The sequence below is a fragment of the Carcharodon carcharias genome, chromosome 12 (assembly GCF_017639515.1).
Source record: "Carcharodon carcharias isolate sCarCar2 chromosome 12, sCarCar2.pri, whole genome shotgun sequence".
NCBI lineage: Eukaryota > Metazoa > Chordata > Chondrichthyes > Lamniformes > Lamnidae > Carcharodon > Carcharodon carcharias.
In genome coordinates this window covers 22,975,034-22,999,750 of record NC_054478.1, presented here as the reverse complement: position 1 = coordinate 22,999,750, position 24,717 = coordinate 22,975,034, and the positions used below count along the sequence as shown (strand labels likewise).

The 24,717-nt window shown below is 45.6% G+C and overlaps 1 protein-coding gene across 2 annotated transcripts in view; it reads right to left on the bottom strand.

Annotated features, from left to right (window-relative positions):
* Nucleotides 1–24,717, bottom strand: part of sema5ba (sema domain, seven thrombospondin repeats (type 1 and type 1-like), transmembrane domain (TM) and short cytoplasmic domain, (semaphorin) 5Ba) — a 389,619-nt gene that overhangs the window by 175,175 nt on the left and 189,727 nt on the right. For both annotated transcript variants that reach the window (XM_041201518.1, XM_041201519.1), the window contains one exon: nucleotides 20,152–20,357. In XM_041201518.1, coding sequence (XP_041057452.1) covers nucleotides 20,152–20,305 — 154 coding nt within the window. In that variant the 5' untranslated portion in view covers nucleotides 20,306–20,357. The remainder of the gene's footprint in view (nucleotides 1–20,151; nucleotides 20,358–24,717) is intronic.

Here is a 24,717-nt window from a genome sequence, read left to right as displayed (position 1 = left end):
CTGAGTGTGTTTCAATGTGTGTATGTGTGTGAGTATATGTGTATTTGTGTGTGTGAGAGAGTGTATGTGTGGTTTGTGTGTGTCTGTGCGCGTGTGTGTGTGTGTGTGGAGGAGGGTTCTGTGTATGTGTGTGTTTGTCTGTCTATGTGTCTGTGTTTGCGCGCTTGTGTGTGTGTGTGGGGGGGGATCTGTGTGTGTCTGTCTGTTTATGTGTCTGTGTGTGCACGCGTGTATGTGTGTGGGGGGGCTCTGTGTGTGTGTGTCTGTCTGTGTGTGCGTGTGTGTGTCTGTGTGTGTGTGAATCTGTGTGTATGTGCGTGTGTTGTGTGTGTGTGTTGCGTGTGTCTGTGTGCGTTGTGTGTGTCTGTGTGTGTGTGTTGTGTATGTCTGTGTGTGTGTCGTGTGTGTGGAGAGACGTCTAGTCATCATGTCCAGTCATCATGAATGCAGAGCAATCAATTTTCACATGTGCATACAGTCATTCTTTTTGTTGTGAGATTTATTGAATTTACCAACACAACTGGTCATGTCCAGGATCTGAATTTCAACCTCTGGGTTATCAGTCCAGTACCACGACTCCTACATCAGCTAACTTACACAAGTCTTCCTCAGTCAGGGAGGTCATATTTAATTTGACCAAATCCAAACGTTTTAAAGAGCTTCTTTTTAATGCAGGGTGTCCAGGTGATTATGAGGGATATCGAGAAATGAGCCACAGATCCCATCTCAAATGCAGCAAGTGTGTTATAAGCTTGAATGGACCAGCTGGTCTCATATGGTTTAAAAAGTATATCAGATCCTGGTTCTGAAGTACGAGACTGTAAATTGAGCAGAACTAAACCAGCAAAAATGCTGTGTGTTAGGTAGTAAAATAAGGAGCTTTTCCAGATATTGTACTGTCAGCAATACATCTTTGGCCAAAAGCCTCAAGCTATTTCCTTGAAGTTAAAAAAAATGGAAGCATTAGACAGGCTCTTGTTTTAACATCCCCTCAGCAATCCACACCTCTGACAGTTCAGCTCTCCCTTGAACTGGGAGCTTAGATTTTAAGAGCTTAGGAAACAGGAGTAGGAGTAGGCTATTTGGTCCCTTGAGCTTGCTCCTCCAGCCAATGGGATTGTGGCTGGTCTCCTCCCTCAATTCCACTTTCACACACTACCCTCATACCCCATAATTCCAGGCTATTGGGTTGGATGATCAGCCAAGATCATAATGAATGGCGGAGCAGTCTCGAAGGGCCGAATGGCGCACTCCTGCTCCTATTTTCTATGTTTCTACGTAATCCCCTTAGTGTGGGAAAAACCTGTTGATTTCGGTTTTAAATTTACATATATATATATATATATTCATACAAATACACGAACTAGGAGCAGAAGTAGACCATTCAGCCCCTCGAGCCTGCTCCGCCATTCAATAAGTTCATGGCTGATCTGATTGTGGCTTCAACGCCACATTCCGCCTACCCCCCCCCCACCCCCAACCCAATAGCCTTTGACCCCCTTGCTAGTCAAGAATCTATGTACCTCGGCCTTAAAAACATTCACTGACCCAGCCTCTGCTGCTCTCTGGGGAAGAGAGTTCCGGAGATTCCTGACCCTCAGAGAGAGGGAAAATTCTTCTCGCCTCCATTGTATTTTTTTAAGCTGCGATCATCGGTTAGGTTGGGACAGGTTTCGCGATCAAGTCTCTGTCGTGGGGCTTGAAGCCCACACCTCCCTGACACAGAGGCGAGAGTGCTCCCCACACCGAACCACCGCTGACGGCTGAGCAGTACAAACTGGTCCCGTCACACCGCCTCCTTTAAGTCTCGGCAATCGCTGCCACAGCGTAATCTGTTGGCACTGTCCGGCCACGAGATGGCGTCAGGCGAGCGTCCCAAAGCGATCGCGCACTTGCGCGTTATCTCGAGCGGCCGACAATTCAGCAGGCAGCTTAAGCCCATCGAGGAGGCAATCGAAAGCGATTTTTTTTTTGGTGACCCGTCCACTTTTACGGTTGGCGGACGGGCCGATCGGCCAGGCGGCCTTTGCACTTTTACTCAAACCTCGACCCAGGGCCGCGTGAAACCTCCGTGGGGGAAATAAAATAATAAGAGATACCTGGAGACTGTTTGTTTTAATGAGGTTTGCTTTCAGGTGCTGGATTGTGCTGCGTGGACATATGTTGCAGCATTTTGGTTGTTTTGTTTATTCTGTGGAGGTCCGCAGCTCACAGAATCACACAGTGCAGAAGAGGCCCTTCGGCCCATCGAGTCTGCACTGACCCGTGAGAAACACCTGACCTACCTCCCTAATCCCATTTACCAGCACTTGTTCCATAGCCTTGAATGTTATGAAGTGCCGAGTGCTCATCCAGGTACTTTTTAAAGGATGTGAGGCAACCCGCCTCCACCACCCTCCCAGGCAGTGCATTCCAGACCGTCACCACCCTCTGGGTAAAAAAGTTCTCCCTCACATCCCCCCCACTAAACCTCCTGCCCCTCACCTTGAACTTGTGTCCCCTCGTGACTGACCCTTCAACTAAGAGGAACAGCTGCCCCCGCTCCACCCTGTCCATGCTGTCCGCCTTCAGGGAGCTCAGTGAAAGTGCTCACCGGCACCCGCCCAATTCCCACCCCCACTGGCAGCGCTGAGCCCTTTCTCAGCGCGTGTTCCACACTGACTGGCCGTTAATTGAACGGCCAGCGTGAAATCGCGGGTCAGGAGCCTGATCGAGGTCGGGGCCTGTTTGCTGTCCACTCCCAGGCCGGCCTATCGCCCATGCCCAACGAGCGAAAAATTCAGGCCTCGGTCTATCGGAACAACAACGGAATGACCTGTTTGAACTGAGTGTCATTTTATTTACAGAGAATCGAGGAGTCACGATGGCACAGGAGGAGGCCATTCAGCCCACTGATCCACACCAGCCCTCTGTACGACAATCCAGTTAGTCCTGTTCCCCCGCTCTAAAGCTGTAGCCCAGCAAGTTTATTTCCCTCCGGTGCACATGCATCCTCGGAATCATCCTCATAGGCAGCAAGTTTCAGGTCATTACCACTCGCTGGGTAAAAAAGTTCTTCCTCACATCCCCCCCTGTACCTCTTACCAAAAAACCTTAAATCTGTGTCCCCTGGCCCTTGAACCGTCAGCTAATGGGAACAGCTTTTCTTTGTCCATCTTTTCTAAGCCTGTCATAATTTTGTACACCTCTATTAAATCTGCCCTCAATCCCCTTTGTGTTAATGTTGAATTTGTGCTGTAATAGGCTACAGACTTTAAATTGGTAATTAGATCACAGCTGTCCCCAGTTGGGGAAAGATTAGGGAATCTTTGCAAGAATATATAAAGCAGTTCACTCTGAGTGTCGGGGAGGGAGTGAGAGAGTGAGAGTGAGAGTGAGAGTGAGAGTGACTTTCTTTTGCTGCCTTGGAAAGGAACCTGTTTTAAGGTTCAGGCTAGCTTCAGATTCATTCTTCCTCCACATACAAGGATTGGAATGGCCACTTGGCTCCAAGGAGAACAATCCCAGCTTCTTCAACCTTTTCTATTCAAAGAAAATCTATCTTATAGATTGTTTCATAATATTTGTGCTTTTCTCAATGTACAATCTTTCTGTATTGTAAAGCAGTCCTAAATGCTCTCCGGTCCCAGGCAATCACTCATTAGGAGCTTTGGGGGTGGCAATGGGTGGCACTGTGGTACTGTCACTAACTAGCAGCCCAGAGACCCAGGGTAAGGCTCTGGGTTCAAATCCCACCACGGCAGATGATGAAATTTGGTTTCAAATTTTAAAATCTGGAATTAAAGTCTGATGATGACCACGAAACCATCGCCAATTGTTGTAAAAAACCCCATCTGGTTCACTAATGCCCTTTAGGGAAGGAAATCTACCATCCTTACCTGGTCTGGCCTACGTGTGACTCCAGACCCACATTGTTAAATGCCCACATCCCGTGAGTTAATTTTTAAAACATATGGATTCGTTTTCTCTAGATCGGTGCTTCATTTTTGATGAGCGCAGACTTGATTATTCTCCACCTGGCCGAGGTGGGTGAAGCAGTGCCGTTTGCTCTGCTGACTCTGGCTTGATGGTTTTACTTTAGGGGTCCCAGGTCCGTGATGATTTGAAAAGTTTTTGTTTCTCGCTTGCCATCCTCGTGGCCTGTTTCGTGGCTGCAGTTTCCTTATCTGCAGTTTGCTGGCCACAATTTCCTGGCGGTAGTTGCTCTCTTGCACCCAGTGCCCCATTGCAGTGCCGATGGCAGAACGTCTCACCAAGCAACGAGTGCAGATCTCAGGGAGGATCCGCGCTCCGCGAGTTCCTTTTCCAATTAGCCTCAGCTTGAATCCCCATCGAAGCATCCGATTCGGTCCAGATCGGATCTGCTTCAGTGTTTGTTGTCGTAACCCCCCATTCAAATCTCTGCACGCCTCCAATTCTGCCCCCTTACGCACTGCCAAGGACCTCCAGCCCAGCACTGGCGGCCATGCCTTCAACTGGCTAGTCCTAAGCCCTGGAATTCCCTCCCTAAACCTCTCCGTCTCTCTAGTCTTCTTTTAAGACCCCCACACCCAGCACTGACCTCGCTGACTGAGCGTTTGGTTAGCTGTCTGATATCTCCTCACGTAGCTTGCTGTCAAATCTTGTTTGATAAACATTCCTGCGAAGTGCCCTTGGGATGTTTTACCATGTTAACGGGACCTATACGAAAACAAGCTGCTGTTACTTAGTAAGGCATCGCACTCCCTCAAGCCTATAGTGAACTTCACTGGAAATTGGCTTCATCCAAGATTCTACCTCTATCTGACTGTCAAACCCTTTATGTGTTGTTGGCTTTGGGCAGTCAGTGAGGCAACACTATAGTCAGAGCCCCCTTGATGGTTGTAGAGCCTGCCAACATGTACTACACTGCTGACATTAACAATCTCATTGAAACGTATATAACTCTGACAGGGCTGGACAGACTGGAAGCAGCGATGATGTTTCCTCTGGCTGAGGGAGTCTAGAACCAGGGGGTCACAGTCTCAGGGCACTGGGTAGACCATTTAGGCCTCAGATGAGGAGAAATTTCTTCACTCAGAAGGGTGGTGAACCTGTGGCATTCTCGACCACAGAGGGCCGCGGAGGCCAAGTCACTGAATATGTTCAAGAAGGAAACAGATTTCTGGATTGTAAAGGTGTGAAGGGGTGTGGGGAGAGAGCGGGAGTACAGCGTCGAGGTAGAGGATCAGCCATGATCATACCGAACGGCGGAGCAGGTTCGAAGGGCTGAATGGCCTACTCCTGCTCCTATGTTTAATGTTCTATGACTCTGAGGTAAAAAAGTGAAGGGCAAGAACCCTTCCGAAAAGAGGAGGAGAGTAAAGAAAAAAAAGAATGGATTACACTTTCTTTTATTATCCCCTGCAATCCTTTGGTTTTCATTGCCCCAAAGAGATTAATGGCGAAAACCTTCCAGGAACGGCACTCCGTCAATTTGCTACTGAACTGCACCACAGTGATGATCACACCCTGAAGAAGTAAACAGCCTGGCTGATTAATTACAGCCTTCAGCAGAGATATTTATTAGACCCTCATCTCCTGCATTCCCTGATCCAAATTAAGCAATGTAATGAAATCTCCTCAGTTTAATGCATCTGTGCCAGTGCGGTGCGGCTGTAAGTGCACAGATCAGAACCAACAAGTCAGCACATTGAACAGCGACTGATACAGCGCTGGAAAATTAGTGATAGATAGAGGATAGCCCAAAGGCAAATGTAATTTGTCACAGGAGATAAATAAATAGAAGTATAGAGCACAAAAGGAGAAAAAAAAGCAACTTATACTAAATCTTGAATATTGCTGAAAAGAGAGTCATGCTGCCGAAGATTTTCGTCTTGCACTCATCAGGACAAACGCAAGAATGCCAAATTTCAAACGATCACAACATTTTATATTACGTGAGAAAAAAGGTGCTGATTGGTTGGAAAGTTATCTCTGATCAGCCAAGGCGTGGCTACAGACAACATAACACAGAATAATAGGCACCCCTCCCCCACCCCCAAATTCCCAAGGAACAAGTTTAAGCTTTGTGCCGTTTTTGAATTACCTGTGACCTTCGGGTGCCTATAATTCCCCATTGATTTCTCCATGGAAATGCCTCAGCCAGAGTTGACTTGCCAACCAATCAGCATCCTTTGTTCCTGTAGTATAAGTTGTTATGAGCATTTGAAATTTGGTATTCTTGCATTTGTCCAGGTGAGTGTAAGATGAAAAGCTTCAACAACATGTCCCTACTTTCCGCTTTATCATCCTGATTATTATCTGCTGCCCTTGTCCTTTTAGATGGTAGAGGTCTTGGCTTTTGAAAGCTGTTGTTGAAGCAAGTAGGAATAATACAGGAGTGTGTCTTGTTTTGAAGAGGCTGATACTTAGTACCTCCTCTCCCAAACCTGTGACCTACCCTGTAGCGCCCCTCATGATTCAGGACATTCCAAAGCACTTTACGAACAATTAAGTACTTTTTAATCTGTACTTACTGTTGTAATGTAGGGAACGCTGCAGCAAATTTACACATGGCAAGCTCCCACAAACAGCAGTGTGATCATCCATTTTAGTCACGTTCACTGAGGGAAATATACTGGCCAGGACATCAGGGAGAACTCCCCTGTTCTTCTTCAAAATGATGCCATGGGATCTTTTACAACCACCCGGAAAGAGTAGATAAGGCCTCGGTTTAATTGTCAGCCTAGATTTTGTGCTCAAGTCCCTGGTGTTGGTTTGAATCCATGATTTGACTCTGCCACTCCACTGAGCCAGAGCTAACACATCCATACCTACTCATACACACTCATATCCCACGCACACTTTAATGAGATTGCTTTCACGGGCCACAGGAAAAACTGTGATACAATTGAACTTCAGAATTCATTTTTTTAAAGGTTAACATTTGGATAAGAAAAATGTCATGAAAGCACATTTAATCCCTTCTGGTTTAATGCTGAGCCATACTCCTCTTACATGATGCTCTTCATACCACTCCCACCATCAGGGACTGACCGACATTACAGCAGTGACTACACTTCAACAGTGCTTGATTGACTGCAAAGCAGTTTGGGATCTCCTGGGGTTGTGAAAGGCGTTGTACAAACGCACGAGTTGAGTTTGCTTTCTGCAGCTGCCAGTTCGTCACTTCAGCATTAGCGTCATTCACCTCAATAGGTTCCAAGGGCAGTATCTATCATGGTATTGCCTGATGTTCGCCAGAGCTCGAATTGGCAGAGAATGAAAATTTGACGCACTAGCCCCGACCATCCACTGGATTCCTAGTGACCACACGGTCCCTGTCCTGGAGGGGGAAATCTGAAAGCGTTTTAATCAATTAGGATTCAATAGGAAAGGATTTGATCCATTAGAATTCTGTGCCATGAACCATAGTTTTATCAGCTGAATGGAGCACCGAATGTACCCAACATCAAAACTTATCTCGCCAAGGCTTCTGCTGATGCTTGTGGCATTCATTGCAGGAGCAATAACACAAAATGAATACATACTACTAAAGCAGAATATGGGAAACATATACTTAGAACTCTTTTGCTTATGCTAGTTATAGACAAAACACTTATGGTCTCTACCCTTAAAATAGTCAACATAAGCCAATGGCCCTGGGTCCATGCTATCTTGTTGTGGCTAAATGCCTTCAAGCGTAAAACCAGAATGTTAAAACATTGATAAAAGGTTAACCTCAAACTCCAATTTACATTTGACCTTCACTTTGGAAAACTACGGTCAAAGATTAGTGTTCATAAGGCACTTCATAGCTCCCAGGAGCATCTCAAAGTGAACTTTGCACACAGTAAGTTACATAAAAACAGTCACCACAGTTCCAGCGTGGCAGCCATTTTGTACACAGCCAGGTCCCTTAACCAATGATGCAGTAAATGATCAGATAATCTGTTCATATCGGTGTTGGTTGAGGAGTACAGATCGGCCAGGATGCCGGGTGATACTCCTTTTCTCTTTTTCAAATAAGAACGTGGGATTTTCAACACCCTTGGGGCAGTGGTGGGGGGTGGGGGAGGTGGGGGGTGGTGGTATCGCGGGTGGAGGGTGGCAGACAGGACCTCAGGTTTAACACCTCAAAGATGGCATCTCCAACAGTGCAGCACTCCTTCAGTACTGCACTGAGGTGTCAGCCTAGCTCAAGTGCATAATAACAAAGTGGGGCTTGAAGCCATGGAATTATACTGCAGAGGCAAGATAACTGCCACTGAACAAAGGCTGTTCCAATGGTGTGGAATACCAACACATACTTCCATAGCATCACAAAGTCATGCTCCATTGGTGACACCCAAGAGTGTACCGTGCAACAGCACCATTCAGAGTCTCAGATGACACTGAGGATCATTTGGAGACGTCTCATGTGGGACTGCCACTGACCAGCTTGTTCTTCCTTGCCTTTTCGATTCTCTCCATTCCTCTGCTGAAGGCACTGACTTACTCTACAGATCCATGGACCTCTGGCACCTTGCCCCAGTGGTGGGAAAATGTGAAATTGTCCAATTTGGCAGGAAGAGTAAACGAGAAGCATATTATCTAAATGGTGAGAAACTGTAGAGCTCTGGGGTGCAGAGGGATCTGGGTGTCCTAGTGCATGAATCGCAAAAGGTTAGTATGCAGGTACAGCAAGTAACTAAGAAAGCTAATAGAATGTTGTCAATTATTGCGAAGGGAATTGAATAGGTTATGCTTCTAGACAGGGCACTAGTGAGTACCGTGGAGTATTGGTCTCCTTATTTAAGGAAGGATGTAAATGTGTTGGAAGCAGTTCAGAGAAGGTTTACCAGACTAATACCTGGAATGGGAGGATTGTGTTATGAGGAAAGGTTGGATGGATTAGGCTTGTGTACGCTGGAGTTTAGAAGAGTAAGAGGTGACTTGACTGAAACATGTAAGATCCTGAGGGGTCTTGACAGGGTGGATGTGGAGAGGATGTTTCCTCTTGTGGAAAAATCTAGAACTAGGGGTCACTGTTTAAAAATAAATTCCCCCTTATTAAAACAGAGATGAGGCAAATTTTTTGCACTTAGAGAATCGTGAGTCTTTGGAACTCTCTTCCTGAAAAGGTGGTGGAAGCAGGGTCTTTGAATATTTTTAAAGCAGAGGTGGATAGATTATTGGTAAGCAAGGGGGTGATAGGTTATTGGGAGTAAGTGGGATGCAGATTTCAGGTTACTATCAGATCAGCCATGGTCTTATTAAATGGCAGAGCAGGCTCGAGGGGCTGAATGGCCTACTCCTGCTCTAAGCTCATATGGTCATCCTTCACACGTAAGCTTAGACAGTGCGTACCTAGTACATTTCGCCAAGGTGTGATTCATCACAGTTGCCATTCCTCTCATCCAACTATCAGGAATCACTTCAGACTTTACTTTCAATAGGCATTTTACAAAGTACCACATAACAGGTAGGTAATTAGCTGGAGTCCATGCGGGACTGTAGGCATCTCTCCCCATTAGAGAGGGGAATTGGTTAGATAGCTTGAGAGGCACCAATCCACATTAAGCATGAGGCAGGCAAGGAGAAAGGTCCCTCAGCCAGGGCAGGAATTGAACCCACACAGTCGATATTATTCTGAACCACACACTAGCCGTCTGAGCTAACCAGCCATACATATAATCGGCTTGTTAGCAAAATAAAAGTCCATGGGATTAAAGGGAGCGTGGCAGTGTGCATATAAATTTGACTAAGGGACAGAAAACAGACAGGAGCGGAATATAGTGTGGCATTCCCCAGGAGTCAGCGTTAGGCCCACTGCTCTTGTTGATACATCCTAATGGCTTGGGTATACTGGGCATCAGTTTAATGTTTGCAGATGATACGTAACCCTGGATATATGGTAAACAATGAGGCGGATAGGAAGAGGCTTCAGAAGGGCAAAGGACAGGCGGAATGAGATGAAATTTAATACAGAGAAGTTTGAAGTGAAACATTTTGTGGGAAGAATGAAGGAGAGGCAATATAAAGGGCACAATTTGAAGGGTGCAAGGACAGAGAGACCTGAGAGGGTATATGGATAAATCTTTGAAAGTGAGGGTGTGGGGATAGTGGTGGTGGTATAGTGGTATTGTCACTGGACTGGACAGGGTAATGCTAAGGCAGATCGTGGAATTTGAGTTCAATAAAATAAAAATCTGAAATTAAAAGTCTGATAATGACCATGGAACAGTTGTTGGTTTTTGTTGCAAAAACCCATCTTGATCACTATTCTGCTGTCCTTTCCTTACCTTGTCCTTACATGTGACTCCAGACCCACAGGTTGACTCTTAAAGTGCCCCTGAACAAGGGCAATTAGGGATGGGCAATAAATGCTGGCCTAGCCAGCGATGCTCACATCCCATAAATAAAAAAGGGACAGGTTTATGTGGTCCTTGAATTTCTGGTTAGAGGTAGAGGACAAAATCAAGACCACCAGAACATGCAAAATAGGAGAGCATTTGGGGAGGGAATTGAATTCAAAAATAAGGAGTTTATGCTTCAGTTGTACAGGACACCCTGAGACAGTATTTGGTCTCCTTATTTAAAGAAAGATGTAAATGCATTAGAAGCAGTTCAGAGAAGGTTTACCAGACTAGTATCTGGAATTGGGTGGGTTGTCTTATGAGGAAAGGTTGGACAGGTTAGGCTTGTACCCGCTGGAGTTTAGAAGAGTAAGAGGTGACTTGATTGAAACATGTAAGACCCTGAAGGGTCTTGAGAGGGTGGATGTGGAGAGGTTGTTTCCTTTTGTAGGAGAATCTAGAACAAGGGATCACTGTTTAAATATAACGGGTCGCCCATTTAAGACAGAACTGATGAGAAATTTTTTTCTCTCAAAAGATCGTGAGTCTTTGGAAGTCCCTTCCTCAAAAGGCAATGGAAGCAGAGACTTTGAATTTTTCAAGGCAGAGGTAGATAGATTCTTAATAAACAAGGGGGTGAAAGATTATTGGGGTGAGGCAGGAGATCAGCCATGATCTTACTGAATGGAGGAGCTGTCTCGCAGGGCCAAGTGACTTACTCCTGCTCCTAACTCGTATGTTCATTTGGCCCCTTGGCTCTGCTCCGCCATTCAATAAAAGTATGGCTGATCTGATCCCGGTCTCAACTCCAGCCTCCTGCCAGTTCCCCGTAACCCTTGACTCCCCTGTCTATCTCAGCCATGAATATGTTATGCTAAACTGTTACAAAACCCTGGTTAGACCTCAGCTGGAGGATTGCAGGGCACCGCACTTGAAGTAGGAGATCAGTCAAGGCCTTGGAGAGGCCACAGGAGAGATTCACTAGAACGATACAGGGCTGTAGGACTTCAGTAATGTGGAGACTGGAGAAGGTTAAGAGGGGATTTGATAGAAGTATTCAAAAGCATGATACAATAATTCAAGTAATTGATTAAACTGCTTCCACTGGCAGACTAGAAAGCACTGATTTAAGATGATTGACAAAAGAACCACAGGTAACATGAGGAAACATTCTTTACACAGCGAGTTGGCGTGATTTGGAATGCTCTGAAAGGATGGCGGAAGCAGATTCAGAAGTAACATTCAAAAAAGAGAACTGAAGAACTACTTGCAGGGAAAAAATACAGGGCTATGAGGCAAAATTAATTGGGCAGCTCCACCAAAGACATGATGGGCTAAATGGCCTCCTTCTGTGCCATATTTTTCTATGGTTCTATAATGTCGATCAGGAGTTGGAACAATGGCCAATTCGTTTGCCTTTTTTTTTTAGACTGGAGGTAACGGGGCCCCCCAACAGGGATCAGTGGACCCTCGGCACAGATAGAGATTGAAGCTGCATCACTCCTGGGGCAGAATTTTACACCAGCGAGATTTTATATGCCCTGCCGAAGTCACCGGAGTTTAACATGGTCTCGCCGCATTTCATGGTCCCACCCCAGCCACAACAGGACCATAAAATCCCGGCCCTGGTCCTTGCAAGTCAGTACCACATGGAGCTATTCATTGACCATCCATGGAGTTTAACCAGCAGCTTTACGGCCTAAACTGAAGGCAGAGGGGAGCAAGGGCAATGAAGGATGGCCAGTAAGTGCTGGCCTAGCCAGTGACGCCCACATCCCGTAAATGCATTTTTAAAAAAGGTGCCATGATTTTATGGAACGGCGGAGCAGGCTGGAGAGGTGCCCCTCTGCGAAAGGAATTCCCTTTAACCATTCAAACTGCAAGCTAATTCAATATAACACTCAGGTTCCCTTTAGCTAGTAAGCTGCAAAAGGCTTTCCAAAAAATATTTACAGTGCTTTAAAGAAACCAAAATTTAAATGCTCGCTTAATTAGGATAATGAAGGCAAATGAGAGTTTTTAAACAAGGTTAATGAATGAGCACAGGAGGCAGCTAATTAAAGCAAACACTTGGAACTATCTACTCCAGGGAAGCCTTGCCTGATCCCTCATTCATAAAGAAAAGGAAGACTTGCTATTATGTAGTGCCTTTCATGTTGCAAAGTAGGAAACATCGCAGCCAATGTGCACAGCAAGCTCCCACAAAACAGCAATTAAATAATAACCAGATAATTAGTTTTAGGTGTTGGTTGAAGGTTAAATATTGGGTGGGACATTTGGAAAACTTCACTGCTCTTCTTTTGAAACATGCTCCCCTGAGGAGGCAGACTGGCTCTCAGTTTAACATCTCATCTGAAAGGCAGCACTGCCAACAGTGCAGCACTCCTTCAGTGTTTCACTGAAATATCAACCTAGGTTACAGGCTCAAGACCCTGGAGTGAGATTTGAACCCAAAACCTTCCAACACAGAAGCAAGGGTGCTACCACTGAGCTGAAACAACTTTCGCTCATATTACTATGAAGTCCCCAGTACTGATTTGTCTTAGAGACACTGATAAATATTTGAAATGATAATTCTGTGAAGACTCAATCTGTGGCCACTACCCCCAGCTCCTGTACAAGGCATTTCATGTTTTGTAAACCCAATCAACTTCTTCTTCCCAATCCTCTGTAAAGCAGTGGTCATCTCTCACATGTGAGCTAAGACAATGAGTATTCACACATCACTGGGACGGACATGTGAATAAAGGGTGTCATGGCCAAGTCCCATCTTGTCCACACATACAGTTTCCAGCAAGGGTTAGATGATATCCAGGCTGATCCCGGTGGCTTCCCTCACCCCTCTGTAGCACCCCTATTGCCACAACAGCTGAGATCAACTAACTCAGCCTAGTCCAGAAATTTAACCAGTTATGATCCTTGGAGAGACCCCCAAGCTGTAGGTAAGATCCAGTTAGAGACCAATAAAATTCTGTTTAAAGTAGTCAAAATTTGAGATTTCAGACACTTGCTCAGTGAATAAAAGCCACAAGATTCCACAGGTTTTGGACAAACAAAAATAAACTTTACAAGGTCAGAAGGATAAAACAATTAACATTATCTATCTTAACTCTAACATTCAGGGTAAATATGAGATCCATATGAATTAATAAGCTAACAGTGGTCAAACACATCATAATAAATGGCAGATGCGACCAAGACAGAGTCCACGGATTTCTCAACAACACCCTGATGTCAGTAACACTGTGAGTCAACCAATCTCATCACCTTTGAAGACCTAACCTGGGAATTCTCTCCAAAAGTCACTCCAACTTGGACGGCATCAACAACAGCCCATTTCACAGGGTTTCAATCTCATCTCCTGAGATTCTGTTCCCCTGGATTCCTGGGCCTACACTCAAACACCAACTCACAAATACAACTTCAGCTCTGCGGCTGCGCCAACCAGAACTTTATTGATCCAAAGGGGTATCTTTACGTCAACTGCCCACAGCACAGAGTCACCAATCTTTGGCTGCCTTCTTGGATCTCCAGGGCTTCTCCTCAGCCCTCTTCACTTAACGTTGGCTTCCCCAAGCCCTTTTCCTTTTTGGAGCTTGTCTCCCTGCTCCTTTCCTTTTCACTGAACTGGGACCTTTTCCTGTCTGTGTGCCATCTCTGGAACTCTTCTTTTGGGACCTCTCTCTGTCCCCTCTCCCTGCCTGGGACTCTTCTTCCCGATGGCGCTCCACTCCCGGTCGCCTGACCTGAGTTCTCAAGCCGTTTTTCTTCCATGCGCTGGTACACTGGGCCCGTCCTTGCCCAAAGAGCTGACACTGCTGAACTGCGCGAGCGCAGCCCGCTCCTGGTCTGCACACATGCAGAAAGTCCAAGGCTTGTCGGGAGTTGAAGTTCCCATTCTCTCCTCTCAACACCAAGGTAGGTTTGACTTTTATAACAAACCTAAGAACTCTCCTACTCTGTAGGCCTAACTTACCATCACACACTTACCAACAACCACAAGGTGCTTCACAGACAAGTTAGCAAACAAAATTTAACACCGGGGGTGGGGGGGGGGGGGGGGTAGTGGGTGCCATAGTGGTGATGTCACCGGACCCAAATTAATGCTCTGATTTCAAATCCCACCACAGTAGCTTGTGTCATTTAAATTCAGTTAATAAAATCTAACTAGTTTCAGTAATGGTGACCGTGAAATATCAATTGTTGTAAAAACCCACCTGGTTCATTAATTTCCTTCAGGGGGAAGGAAATCTGCCATCCTTACCTAGTCAGGCTGACATATGATGACAATATGGTTGACTCTTAACTGCTCTCTGAAATGGCCAAGCAAGCCACTCAGTTCAAGGGCAGTTAGGGATGGGCAACAAATGCTGGCCTTGCCAGTGGTGCCCACATTCCATGCAAGAACTTTTTAAAGAGGCTATTAGGACAGATGACCAAAGGTTTAGGTTTTGAGGAGATTATTAAAAGAGGAATTCTAGAGCTTAGGGCCCAAGCTGCTAAAGGCATGGTCACTAATGCTGGAGTAAAGGAAAGTTGGGATGTGCAAGAGGCCAGAGTTGGGGGATGAGCCGATATCTAGGAATTTTGTAGGGCTGGAGGAGGTCACAGAGATAGGGACAGGGAGAGGCCATGGAGGGTTATGAACACAGAGCCGAGAATTTTAAAATCGGGGCATGGCTGGACCAGGAGCTGATGTAGGTCAGTGAACACAGGGGTGATGGATGAACGGATGCAAGTTAGAAAACTTACGGTGGGGTTTTGGATGAGCTGAAGTTTGCAAAGAGTGCAAGGTGGGATCTGGGTCAGGAGAGCATTGGAATAGCCAATCAACTCCTCCTGGCAATTTGAGAATGGACAATAAACCTATCCTTGCCAGCATCCACCCTCCCACCCCCATCCCAAGAATAAATTGTTACACAAAGGACAGTAAATTTATTAATCAAGCCACAAACAAGAGATCACAGAGGTCCTGTATCCACCTTGGTACTTTATAAGTGGAAAGAGAATTGTAAAGTTCAAATGGTACAGCTAATTTATAACAGGACCAAGGCCTTCCCCATCAAATTCTAACCTCTGCTGTCATTAGTTTTATTGGACCCTCAGGCTGTGGGAATCTCAGTCTGGTATCTGTCAATGGCACGGTTTTAAATTAAACGAATGGAAACTCAATGCCAAGTCTTCACTTTCTGCTTTTATCGTGCGGGGTGAGGGGTTTGTAATTCTGATGGATTCTCGGGTTACCGTGGCAACGGTTAAAAGCAGGCTGCCAACTCTCAGTCAGCACCTTTGGGCTATCACAAAGAAACAATGTCTTCTTAATGTCTCGGCCCATCAGCTGCCAATCCCCAGCACATTAACAGCGTTAAATTCCCTTCTTCCTTTGTACGATCAACCACATGAATGGTTGGGACACGCAACTCATTTGGCCCAGAAAATAATATCTACCTCACAACAGGCTTAGTTCTGGGTACTTTCATGTTGTGTCAAATATTAAGAGTACCGTGTTCGATTCAGGACACCCACCCCTCAGGAAAGAAATATTGGCCTCGGTGGGGGGTTCAGCACAGGTTCACCAGAATGATGCGGGGGGTTAAATGGGTTGCTCAGATTAGGTTTGTAGTTCTTTGTGTAGAGAAGATGATGTTGCGATCTAATTGAGGTGCTTAAGATGATTAAAAGAGTTGATAGGCTGGGTAGAGAGAGAGAGAGAGCGAGTATTTCCTCTGCTGAGGGAAGTCCAGAACAAAGGGGAGATATAAGCTTAAAATTAGAGCTTGACCAATGAGGGTCAGGAAGTGCGTCTTCACACTGTACACCAGTAATAGACAACCGGATGATGCGCTGAGAAAATAAAATTAAAAACGTACGTTGACAGCTAGTGCCAGATCTGAAAACCAGTGACTATTTTTTCCAGCACTAAGTTTTAGTAAACACCATCACTAAGAGAACTCAGTGAGGAAAGTCAAATTGTCGTCACGATGACAAAGCCCCACCCTATAAAAACCTGCTTATGTCTTCTAAGGGATGTTACCATGGCAACAGCATGCTTTTATCTAGGCTGAAAACAATATATTTTGACTCCTCTTCAATAACCTGAAACCAATCTTTACTTCACCCTGTTGTCGTGAAGCTGTGTATAAAATTCTTCTGAATGGAACTAATCCCCGCATCAAGTTCTGAAGCAGTTATGAAAGTCAAACCCCATGTTCCTGATTAGATGGAAATTGTCACTGTTTTACAGCCTGTGAAGAATTTAAAGGAGTTGAAACCTTTCTCAGAAAGGTCAGATTTGTGACCTCTAGCTTACTTACTTTTTATCTCTTCCCTTCAAGCCCTGAACCCCACTCTTACACATCACTGTCAGTGTGTTAGAGTTGGACAGTCAGACGAACAGATAGTATTATAGAAAGTTCGCAGGACGAAATGATAAAAGATGAAAAACTTGCGTTGATGTTGCACCTTTCACAACCTCCTTGTCCTCCCTTGTATTCCAGCCAATGCGTTACTTCTGAAGTGTCGTGACTGTTGCAAATAGCAGCCAATTTGCACACAGCAAGCTCCCAAAGACAGCAATGTTATAATGCCCAGGTAATTCAGGCTGAGGGATAATTCACCCTCTCTTCTTCGAAATAGTGCCACGTGATCTTTTATGTCCATCTGGGAGGGCAAATGGGGCCTGGGTTTACTGTCTCATTTAATGTCTCACTCCCTCAGTGCTGCACGGGAATGTCAGCCTAGGTTATCTGCTTAAGTCTCTGTAGTGCACCCACAACCCCCTGGCTCCATGTGAGTATTCACCAAGAAACATGGGATAGGAAGAAAATAGCAGACTTGTCAAATTAGTGCTTTGTATCCATTTTCACGACAGAGGAAGGGGATAAACATAAAACAGTGTCACAAGAGAGCCTAATAATTTAATATGCGTAAGAATGGTGATGGAGAAAATAATGGGACATAAGACAGACAAAACTCCAGGACCCAGTGGTTTCCACATCATGATATTTTAACAAGTGGATGATGAAATTTCAGGTACATTTGTCGCAATTTTCCAAAGTTCTCTAGATTCAGGAATCGTGCACTAGTACTGGAAAACCACAAATGTGACTCAGTTATTTAACAAGGGGATAATGAAGGACCAAGAAACCAGTTAACTAGAGAGCGATGATTTTAACATCAATTTTTTGAGAGGTTTGCTGGTTTTTGTCACCAGAGCCCGAGTGACTGGGCAAGTATTGAGTTGATCAGGGAGAGTCAGCATGGGTTTATAAAGATAGGTCATGCCCGAATAATCAGGTTGCATTATTGAGGAGGTCACTAGTATGGTAGATAAGGGACTGCCTAGAGATGCTGGCACTCAGAGGGCATCCAATAAGGTTCCACACAAGAGATTATTGGGCTAGGTGACCACTTTGTGTAACATCTTCGGTCTGTCCACAAGCATGACCCAGACCTTCCTGTCGCTTGCCATTTCAACACTCCACCCTGCTCTCATGCCCACATGTCTGTCCTTGGCCTGCTGCAATGTTCCAGTGGAGCTCAACGCAAAGTGGAGGAACAGCACCTCATCTTCCGACTAGGCACTTTACAGCCTTCCGGACTGAATATTGAGTTCAACAATTTCAGATCATGAACTCTTTCCTCCATCCTCACCCACTTTTTGATCCCCATTTTTCAAATATTTATTTTTTTATATATATATGTATATTTTTTCCCACCTATTTCTATTATTATTTTTTAATTTATTTCCATTAATTGTTTTATCCCCACCTATTAGCTTATTTCGATCTTTTCTCCCACACCGTCCCCTCCCCTCACCCCCACTAGGGCCATTTGTCACTTGCTCATCCTGCTTTCTACTCTTAATGTCACCATTAGCACCTCCTTTAGCCAGTACCACCGCCATCAACACCCCTTTGACCTTTTGCTTGTGACATCTTTTGCAGTCTCTCCTTTGTCTACACCTCTCACTGGTCTTCTATCCAACTTCACCCCCCCCCCTTAAACAGTATATATTTCACCACATTTCTACTTTTCTTTAGTTCTGAAGAAGAGTCACACGGACTCGAAACGTTAACTCTGTCTTCCTCTCCAGAGATGCTGTCAGACCTGCTGAGTTTTCCCAGCAACTTCTGTTTTTGTTTCAGATTTCCAGCGTCTGCAGTATTTTGCTTTGATCTATATGTAGATTATTGGACAGGTTGGACAGGCGAGGCTTGTATCCGCTGGTGTTTAGAAGAGTTAGAAGCGACTTGTTTGAAACATATAAGACCCTGTGGGGGGGGTCTTGGCAGAATCGATGTGGAGAGGATGTTTCCCCTTGTGGGAGAACCTAGAACTAGGGGTCACTGTTTAAAAGTAAGGGGCTTTCCATTTAAGGCCAAGATGGGGAGAGTTTTTTCTCTCAGAGGGTTGTGAGTGTTTAGAGCTCACTCTCAAAAGGCAGTGGAAGCAGAGCCTTTGAATATTTTTAAGGCCGAGGCAGATGGATTCTTGGTAAGCAAGGGGGTAAAAGGTTATCGGAGGTAGGCAGGAATGTGAAGTTGAGGTTAAAATCATATCAGCCAGGATCTCATTGAATGGCAGAGCAGGCTCAAGGGGCTGAGTGGCCTCTCCTGCTCCTAATTCACACGTTTGCACGTCCGGGTATGTTTGTATTCACAACAATGAGATGCACAGAACTGGAGGTACTGAGGGAGTGCTGCGCAGTCAGAGATGCTGTGGAACAAAAGACAAAGTGAGTGGTAATGGTTGTAGCAAAGAAACAAAGCATTTGTCCAGATGGGCGTGAATGGCAGAATAATGAACAGCTCTGTCCAAAAGCAGAAACATGAGAAACAAGGTTCAGGTTGGCACCTGGTTAAAAAAAAATCAAAATGGAGGACAGCGTTCACAGTCTGAACGTCAATGTTGGGTGCAGAGGGCTATAAAGTACCTAGTCGGAAGATGAGGTGCAGTTTCTTTAGCTTAGACTGAGCTTCACTGGAACGCTGCACCAAGCCGAGGTCACAAAAGTGAGCATGAGAGCAAGGTGTTGAGTTAAAATGTGAGGCAACTAGAAACTCAGGTGAGATGTTAAACGAAAGCCCCATCTTCTCTCTGACGGAGGATGTAAAAGATCCTGAAAGCCCACGGTTTGATTGTGAAATAGAGCAAGAGGCTGCTCTCCAGTACACTGTCTGATATTTATCCTTCAACCAAAGTTGCTAAAACAGATGGCTGGATCATTATCATATTGCAGGAGCTTGCTGTGCGCAAATTGGCCACCAAGTTACAACACTGGTTAACAAATCAAAAGTTATTTTTTGGCTGTAAAGCACTTTGGGATGTTCAGAGGTTGCAAAATTTGCTATGTAAATTTTTTTTAAGATAATCAGTCAAGCTCAAAACATGGCTCATTTATACTTACTAGAAGCATCATACATTCAAATAGTTCCCTGCAAACAAAAGGAATATGTTCAAGCTTTACACCTTTTTTGAATTACCCGGGAGCTTAGGCAGCCTATAGTTCGCCATTTCTTTCTCCATGACAACGCCTCAGCCCATCAGAGCTGACTTGCCAGCCAATCAGCAACCTTTTCTCCTGTAGTATAAATTGTTGCGAGCGTTTGAAATTTGGCATTCTTGCATTTGGCCAGATGAGTGCAAGACAAAAAGCCACAGCTTCATGTCTCTCTTTTCAGCATTTTTTTTCAAAGTGCAGCTTTATGAGAATAAACAGAAAATGCAAAAACCGGGTGAAAAAAGTAGAAATATGCTCTGCTTTTGCCAGCAATGGCAACCACTCATCTTAACAGGCAGAGAAATCTCCAAAAGACAGTAGCCGTAACCTCTTTTGATTCTAATTTCTTACCATTAAAATGCACGATTGGATGGTCCTTCTTGTCACACTGAAGCTCATTCTCTCGAAGGCGTTCTGAACTCTGGGAGGCCGTGAGGTTGCACCTGATGATAAGTAGAACACACGGGACAGACAGACAGCAGGCCACCAACCGTGATGCACCCATGGTGTCTGCTAAACGTCTTGGCTACCAGGGTGGTGGGACTTGGGAGACGTGCCTGAAAGGAAACAGATTGGTTTTATTTGCAAGGTGTGTTAGCTGGTTAGCGAGTCCCATTAACACTACATCCATTCACCATCTTTACCCAGGGAGAGGTGAGAATGTGGAACCCATGACCACAGGGAGTTGTTGAAGCGGATAGAATAGGTGCACCCAAGGAGAGGCTAGATAGGTCTATCTGAAGGGAATAAAAGGTTATGCTGATAGAGTTAGATATGGAAGGATGGGAAAAGACTCGAACAGAGCATAAATGCCAGCATGTGCTCGATAGACCAACTGACCTGTTTCAGTGCTGTACATTCTATGAGAAGCTCAATGGGGGATTGAGGAATAGTGCCTGATCTAAATACTTTACTGCCTTGCAACGTCAACATTGAGCTCAACAATCTCAGACCATAATCACCACTGCTATTTGTATATGTTGGTAATGGTTCTGGGGGTTTCCATTTACACCTCCTCTAGACCTATCTTTTGCTTCTCTTGTTGTCCCATTACCCTAGCCCAGCCCCTCGCTTGTCTTGCGCCATCATCCCTTTTGTCATTTAACCACTCCACACACACGCGCAGGAAAATGGTGCAAGACCAGCAGAGAGTTTTCCACGTTTCCTGTTTTAATAAGTTCCAAGCTTGTTGTGGGAGTTGCCCCATTCGGAGAGAGAAGCAGCACCTTTTACTCCATGGCTAAGGAGTTAGCGATTTGTGAAAGCCTAGTCCTATTGGAGTGAGATAAGATCCTTTACCACTTGCATGGGGAAAGGACTTCGTTTGCGGTGGTCCTTGACTCTAGCAGTTTACCCTTCCTCCCACCTCTCTCCCCGTGGAGATGCGTGTGTTGGGGTTAGGGTAAAAAGCTACTGTTGCAAAAAAATAAAATGGGAAAGTCACTTCCTAACGTCTGCACCTTATCTTGCGATGCCCCACCTCGTCCATTCCCACACTGATGGTGGTACCAGGCTCCAGCTGTATTGGTGGTTGTTTGCTGCACCATTAATCGGCCGGGACATTCCTATTAGAATGCACTAACCTGCTAGATGCACAACACAATGTGCAACCCCATGGGGTCAGGGGGTAAATATGAACATATGAGATAGAAGCAGAAGTAGGCCATTCGGCCCCTCAAGCCTGCTCTGCCATTCAATAAGATCTTGGCTGATCTTCTTGTGTTCCGAGCTCCACATTCCCATCTACACCCCCCCACCCCCACCCACCCCCCCACTCCACCAACAACCTTTGATTCCGCTGCCTAACAAGAATCTATCTATCTCTGCCTCAAAAATATTCAGTGACCCCCACCTCCACCACCTTAGAGAATTCCAAAGTCACACAACCCTCTGATAGGAAACATTTCTCCTCATCTCTCTCCTATAAGGACAACCATTAATTTTAATACAGTGCCCCCCCGCCCCCCCTCACCCGCCCCCCAGTTCTGGACTCAACTACAAGAAGAAACATTCTTTCCACATCCACCTTGTCAAGATCATTCAGGATCTCGCATACTTCATTCAAATCACCCCTAACTCTTTAAACTCCAGTGGAAACAAGCTCAGCCTGTCCAACCTTTCCTCATAAGACAACCCGCAGGAGCTCTGAAGAAGGGTCATACGGACTCGAAAGGTCGACTCTGTTTTTCTCTCCACAGATGCTGTCAGACCTGAGTTTTTCCAGCATTTGCTGTTTTTCTATCAATCTAGTAAACCTCCTCTGAACCGTATCTAACGCATTTACATCCTTCCTTGGGTAAGGAGACCAAAACCAGTTTTTGATTGTCACAAATATGCAAGTACTACGGCAGCATACATGCTACTGTTGCTTAAGGAAGTGGTTAAACCACTAATTGAAACTTTCCCAAGTACAAGGCGTCAATGTGCCTACTAAACCATTCTCCAACTCTGAAGGGATGGTGGGGGGGTTGGGACGGAGGTGCTGAACTGGGGAGAGGATCTTTACATAAGACAAACCTAGGACAGATCAGACAGACGGGGTTTCGACAGCCTCGTCATAGAAACGCTTTGCTTTCTTTAAAAAAAAAATCAATGCAAAAACGCACAGCCTCTAATAGTAGCACATCTGCATTGCAAACACAGGCGGCTTTATCTCAGCAGTAACACAGCCCTAATGTCAGACAATCCACACACATTACGCATGGTGAATTAATGCTGCATCTAAAGCCAATGCGTTGTGTATTAATAGGTCCCCAATGTGCATTCCGGCAGAGTCAAAGAGTGCTTCAGTAAAGTTAATCAAAGAGGTTTCTAACGGTTCCCTGACACTGCTACAGGTTTGGGTTAGAATTTGTAACAAAGTTAAAATTTGTGCAGCTTTTCATTTTTTTTTAAAAATCACACAAACTTCGAAATGAGGTGCCCTTCCTTTGTCGAAAGGGTTTATCTCAACAACTCGTATTTATTTATACGGCGCCTGTGAAGTAGTAAAACAGCTTCACACTGAGGGGTGTAATTTGTTAATAATTGACAACAAGCCAAAGAGCGAGATATTAGGACAGGTGACACAAAGCTTGGTCAAAGACACAGCTTCTAAGAAGGGTCTTAACAGAAGAGAAGGAGATGGAGAGGCAGAGAGATCTAGGAAATAAATTTTTGAGCTTAGGGTTCGGACAGCAGAAGGCAAGGCTGCCAATGCTGGGATATTGGAAGCGGAAGTGGGGACAAGGGGCCAGAGTTGGAGGAACACAGAGTTCTCAGGGAGTTGTCGGATATGGTAAACAAGAGAGTTGGCTGGGTTTTCCTCCATAGGACAGGAATCTGTTCTCTGGAGAACTTCCAGGTGCCGACCCTGTACCAGATCAGAAGCAGATCCCCAGTGCAATTCTTCAGTGTCAGGTTAGTTAATGGCTAGAGGGCACACCCACCATCCGACCAAGGACTGAGGGCAGGGTACCGTGGCTCCTGAGAGAAGCCAACGGGAGGCAGCATCTCAGCTGAGGGCTGCCGATGTTTGTATGCAGGAGAGAGAGAGCGAGAGAGGGGGAGAGGGAGAGAGAGAGAAAGAGAGAGAGAGAGAGAGGATGTTTCCATCTTGAGGTAGGTGGGCAGGCGTTCCGTCCCGACTCAGCCTTTGTTAAAATGGCTCCGGGGGCAGAACATTCCCGACACGCCGGCCAGCGGCGGGAAATTTCCGGCTGGCCCGCCTCCAAATCCTCACCCATCGGCCTTTAAAAATCCAGCCCAGGGAGCGGCGAGCCAGTCTCGGGATTTGAACCCAAAGGCGAGAATTGTTAAATCAAAGCCATGAGTGGGCCAGCAGCCATTGTAGGTCAGCCAGTACTGAGGCAATGGGCAACGGGCACTTGGTGCAAGACAGGATCTGGACAGAACATTCTGGATGAACTCTGTGTTTCTGTGGCGGGGAGGGTGGGGAGGGGGGGTGGAAGATTTTAAGGCTGTCAAGAGAATAGTGGATCCTCAAGTTTAACAGAAGGATGGGTGAGGACTGGAATCTGCTTATTCCTCCACACTCCTCCCGCCACCCACCCCCCCCCCCCCCCCCCCCCACCCCCACCATCCAGCAAATGAGCATATTGCAGCTGATCTTCCCACCAAGAAGTCTCGCTCAATCTCAACTAGTTGCCAAGACATAGGAAAATGTTAGGGGTCTTCAATTTTCCTTTCAGCGAAGAATCGCAAGCCTTAGCCCACCAAACATTGGGTAAAAGAGTGTAATGCTCCAAGTACACAGAGGCTAAAGGCACTGACCAGCACTGAACTGTTATTTTATCAAGAAAGGCCAACTTTCAATCTTGATCTGTACTCAGCTGCAAGGGCTGGGGGGGAAGGGGGCAAGCGGTGAGGGGCGTATTGGTTGGGATATTACAATCGGCTGAGGGTGGAGAATTAGCTAAGATTCCCCAATCCTGATTGTGAGTCAGTGATTCCCACTAACATGTGCACATGTGGAAAGTGGTGGTCAGACTGGGTGTCGATTAGTAGTAATTTGATACAACTGAGTGGCTTGTAAGACAATTCATGGAGCAATTAACATTCACATTGCTGAAAAGAGAGACATGTTGCTGAAGCTTTTCATCTTGCATTCATCAGGACAAATGCCAAATTAAAAACGATCACAACTATTTATGCTACAGGAGAAAAGGGTGCTGATTGATTGACAAATCGAGCCTCATTGGCTGAGGCATTGCCATGGAGAAAGCAATGGGGAACTATAGGCTCCCCAAGCTCCTGGGTGATTCAAAAAAAGGGCAAGGCTTGAACATATTCCTTTTGCTCGCAGGGAATGGGTCACTGCGAATGAATGTACATCACTTCTAGCAAGTGTAAATGAGTCGCGTTATGGGCTCGACTGATTATCTTAAATTGGTTGTTAGTGTAGTTATGAGCGCACTC